We start from the raw sequence: 5076 nt of genomic DNA, 5'->3' as shown, positions 1-5076 counted from the left end.
ACCAGCTAAGCTGCTGGACTCTGATTGGCTAACAGCATCCTTAACCCAACTCATGAATAGTAATGAGCTCAGGCAACATGACGTCAGACTGACCAGCTGTTGTGATTGGTCTGATTTCTCTTATTTCTTTTCATTGGCTAGAGCTGACGAAGGAGGTAGCAGTTCATCTTCATATTCACCACATAACACACAAACACACACACACACACACACACACATACATATGGACCTCACAGATTTCAACACATGCAAGTAGAAGGTTTTGGCAGGGCTCCTTTAAATGTTTCTGCAGCGCTATGTTTTCATTTTAATTGTTGTAGTTCTTTATTTTGTAGTTCTTTAGCTAAAGCAGTCTTCTAATGTAAATGATGAAATCAGAGAACTTGTTTCCTGACTATGACGTTGTTGTTTGTTACATTTCATGTGACTCGGTCGTCCAATCAGCTGCCGGTCAAGGGTTAGGGTTAGCTTTATGGTCAAGATGGTGGGGGGGGGGGGTTGGAAGTGTGCCAGTAGGCGGTTTGAGACGCAGCCCTGGGGCATCAAACTTGGTGTCCTACCAATACTTTTGTAATAATTTTCTTTTTATCTGAATAAATAAACTAAAGAGATTAAGTTTTCGTAGTTTTCTTTAGTTTGAAACAACCCTGAGATTAGAGAGCAGCCAGTGTAACAGTAACTGCGTCGAGCACTTATTTTAAACCTTTAGAAGGTTCCACAGCCTGTTTTCATTTAGTCTTGTCAATCACCAGAGGAACAGGTGCCACTTCGGCCGACCCGGACCATCTTTAACCCGGCTCGGTAAAGCTGTTTATATCTGAATCACACACCCGGTGCTTTGGGCCTTTAAAAGCTATTTAACATTAAGAAAGTAGTTGTGGGAGGGCTGTAATCTGTCAGCTGGAAGACTGAAATCCAAGTCATGTTGAGGCAAAAATAACCTTTCAGGGACTAAGACTTGGCAAATGGAAAAGTGCATTTGATAAGTTGCACTGCTCCTTTACAATGGTAAAACAGGTGGTAAGTTCTAGGAGAGCTCTACTGGGTCTTATAGGACTGGTTTAACCCTCCTGGTGTCCTCGGGTAATTCTATATAAAGTAGTGTCAAACTGTAAGGTGGTGGTAGGGGAAACTAAGAAAAAGTGTGAAAAAGGGACAAATTTTGACCCGGGAGGACAACACCAGGGCTAATCCCCCCTAGTCGTGTTGAGGCTGAGTGGCGTGCGCGTTACCAGTCTCCTCTGGTTGCTGAGGCAGAAGGTGCAGATGGGCCGCAGCGCGGGCGCCGCGGCGCCGCGCCGCTCGCTCTGGTACCCGAGGCAGGGCTGTCCGTCCGCCGCCTCCCCGAGCAGCAGCACGTTGGCCAGGTGCGAGATGTAGCTGGAGGCCAGGCGCAGCGTCTCTATCTTGGAGAGCTTCCGGTCGGCGGGCTCGGTGGGGATGAGCGTGCGCAGCGCCGTAAACGCCGTGTTCACGCTGTGCGTCCTGTCCCGCTCCCGCGCGTTCGCCGCCTGCCTCTGTTTGCTCACGCCCGCGGTTCCCGGGTCCCCGTCCCCGTTTCGTCCGTCGCTGCTGCGTCTCCGCCGTTTCCTCCGCCGGGGCGCTGCGGCGCGGGAACCGCCGCCGCCGCCTGCTTCTCCGCGAGGGCTGCCGTCGCCGGTGGACTTCCCGTAGGAGCTGTCGCTGCCGCCGCCGCCGCTGTCCAGGTCGTCCGGGTCAGACGGGAAGAAGCCGTCGGGTCCTGCGGACTTCATGCTGCTCCGCGCGGGTCTCCGCGGGTCTGACTGGGGCTGCTCTGCATCACTCTGTCCTGGGGGTGAAAATAACTCCGGGACCGAGCAGCTGCCGCCGATCCGGTGACCGGGGGTTGAGCACTGGCCGGCATACCACGGCTACTGGATGACGGCTGCTTCTGGGTCAGTAACCCTGGCGGAGGAGGGGAGACAGGTGGAGCCTAACGGGAGGGGGAGGGGGGAGCACCTGTTGTGGTCTGCAGGATACAGGTTTAAATTAGGCTGCACCAGGTGTCATTTAAGGGGGGGGGGAATGGATGGGTAACAACCGGGAGGTAAAAATATCTTTAGACTTTAATCTTCACATAGTTATTAATGTTGCCACCAGAGGGCAGTGATCCCTAATGACGTACCCCTGGCCATAGTTACACAAGCACACCCAACTTATTATATTATATATTATAACATATTGTCCCAGCACATCCTCTGTTTCCTCCAATAGATGCAGCCTTGGCGCCTCCCCAGGCTGAAGCTTCTGATGAACCAGTTCCAAACCAAGTCCTCAAAGTGGTTCAGGGTTCACCTGAGAGTCATTAACCCTCACTAGTCTCTACTTCTACTCTGCTCCAATCACCTGGCCGCTTTAGTTACTTGTTACTTTAGTACTACACTCAATCATACTGAACAGCTTTTACGTACTAGTGACTTTAGTTTACTATTATTTAGTTACTCCCACTCCATTCATCTGACAGCTTTAGTTACTTAGTTCTTAGTTACTAGTTACTTTATTACTCCCACTCCATTCATCTGACAGCTTCAGTTATAGTTACTTTTACCTACAGTTACTTTATTACTCCACTCCATTCATCGTGACACTTTAGTTACTAGTTACTTTAGTTACTGACGTTTACTTTAAGTTCACATCCAACTCCTTCATCTGACAGCTTAGTTATATAGTTACTGTTAGTTATAGTTACTAGTTTAACTTTCAGTTTTTACCTCCACTACATTAATAGAAAGGCTTTAGTTAATAGTTACCTTTAGTACTCAACTACATGTCATTGTCTGACAGCTTTCTTGTAGTAATAGTTAATTTAGTGTTACTAGGTTCACTTTAGTTACTCCACTCCATTTCATCGAAGCTCAAGCTTCAGTTACTAGGTACTCTTAGTTACTCCACTCCATTTAATCTGACCAGCTCAGTTAATAGTTACTTTAGTTACTAGTTACTTTAGTTACTCCACATACATTCATCTGACAGATTTAGTTAATAGTTACTTTAGTTACTAGTTACTTTAGTTACTCCACTACATTCATCTGACAGCTTCAGTTACTAGTTACTTTAGTTACTCCACTACATTCATCTGACAGCTTCAGTTACTAGTTACTTTAGTTACTTTACACATTAAGATTAATATTACAAACTATGATCAACAGATGATTATAAAGATACGACTATATAAAGTCATTGGGCAACTTAGTTTCCTAAACTAGGTTTCATCATAGCTTTTATCATTTATAATTATTTTTTATCTGCCAAAAAATTCAAAACAGTCGTCCATCATTTCATGTCCCTGGAGAGAAGCTGATTGGCTGCCAGTCCGTTTCTGCCATACACCGTTAATATTAATTCAATATGCATCCAGTCTATGGTTTCTGGTAGCGTTCACATTTGTAAGGATGACTTTTAAGTCAAGTTTACTTCTAGAGCCCATTCAAACAGGAAGTTGTGTAAAAGGTATTTGACATGTAAAAAAATAAAAGTAGAAAACGACTCAGAACATTCTGAAATCAATTAAAGATCTCACCCAGATTCCACTCAGCAGATTACGGGAATCAGTCTAGTGACACACACTGTATGTTATAATAACTAGTCTGTGTGTGTGTGTGTGTGTGTGTGTCTTTTGTTGCCTAGAACCCTGATGTTATCACAAGGTTTTCCTGATGACTCCTTAGCAGCAGGCGCCGTCTCCCGGGGGACAGCCCGGCGTTGTCCGGCCGTGAGGAGGCAGGCGTCGGGGAGAGGCGGCGGACAGGAGTCCTAATTGGTCTGGAGCTGATGCGGCCTCGCTAATCTTTTAATCCGCGTTTCCTCTGCGCCCCTGGGGCCTGACCCGCCGCCCGTGAACTTGTCTCGCCCCTGTAGCAAAGTCAAATGCTTCTTTAGTGAAACTCTGCAATATTGTCCATTTGCTAACATTGTACATTTAGGCAGCTCAATAGTATTGATATCAGCCACGCTATATTTTCAACAAAACCTTTATTTCTCATAGTAGGTACACAGCAGCCAATTGCAAAATTAAAAAAATATATACAACAGCTAAATAACCAGGAACCACTGTAGAATATGTGCAATAAAGAATAAATGCTACACTCCAACAAAAAGGCAAAAGGCGGGAATGTTATCTTGATGAAAATAATTTTTAATTGAACAGTAAATTAATTGAATTTAAATTAATATATTTTAATAAGCTAAACAAAAAAAGAAGAAATGACAAAGAAAAGAAATGAGAGGATCCTTTGCATGTTGAATATTGGCGGGGGACCCCCGCCCCAGGCTTACAGAAATGGTTTAACCCGACTGCTCAGCAGCCAATGGGAGCTTAGGACACTCACCCATTCAAACTGGAGAAGTGACCAATTGGCTCAAAATCACGTGAAATGAACACGTAAACAACGGTGGCTGTCGGCGTCTGATGCGCCGTGAACGTACCGGGGGTGCAGCATCTAGACCGTAGTGTCAGGTAGTGGTGGGCGAAACTGCAAAATTTGGTATCGATCCGATACCAAATACATACAGGGTCCGTATTGCCGATACCGATACCAATACGATACTTTTTACTTAAAAAAATACTTTTGTGTAGGGGAGAGCATTTCATTATTTCTGAGGTGACTGAATGATCAATTCTTTTGGCAATATTTTTTTATTAATGTAATGAAGTGCACAAAATTATTAGTTATTAGGCACTGTAGAATGAATCCAGCGAGTCGCTGCTCCTCTGCGCGTTGTGTCAGTGAGTCACGTGACGACACAACAACGAATCACAGCAGAGGAGCAGGAGGAGGAGGAGGAGCAATCTGGGCCAGGATGTGAAAGCGGCGTTTGCTCAGGAAGGTGGAAGACACAAGCAAAGCATAGTGAACGTAGAGGAGAGCTATCTAAATTAAAATATCGATTCAATTACAGTCGTATCGATCAAATACCAATACCAGCGTTGGCATCGATACTATCGATATTTAGATCGATCCGCCCACCCCTAGTGCAGCATCTAGACCGGGGTTAGCGAATAGTGTCAGGTCTTTGACCCAGGTCAGCGGGGTTTGTGTCCCGTTTGTCCTTAAC

The 5076-nt window shown here is 45.4% G+C and overlaps 1 protein-coding gene across 1 annotated transcript in view; it reads right to left on the bottom strand.

Annotated features, from left to right (window-relative positions):
• The window catches only part of si:ch211-246m6.4 (transcription factor 15), a gene marked incomplete in the record, with an annotated part of 2586 nt that extends 627 nt beyond the window's left edge, over positions 1-1959 (bottom strand). The window contains 1 exon segment of the mRNA XM_032506595.1: positions 1233-1959. Within this exon segment, the coding sequence (XP_032362486.1) occupies positions 1233-1754 (522 nt within the window).
• Between the last annotated feature and the right edge of the window lie 3117 nt (positions 1960-5076).

Source organism: Etheostoma spectabile, chromosome 24, assembly GCF_008692095.1.
Source record: "Etheostoma spectabile isolate EspeVRDwgs_2016 chromosome 24, UIUC_Espe_1.0, whole genome shotgun sequence".
Lineage (NCBI taxonomy): Eukaryota > Metazoa > Chordata > Actinopteri > Perciformes > Percidae > Etheostoma > Etheostoma spectabile.
Note: the sequence above shows the minus strand (reverse complement) of the source record. Positions and strands in the feature narration are given on the sequence as shown.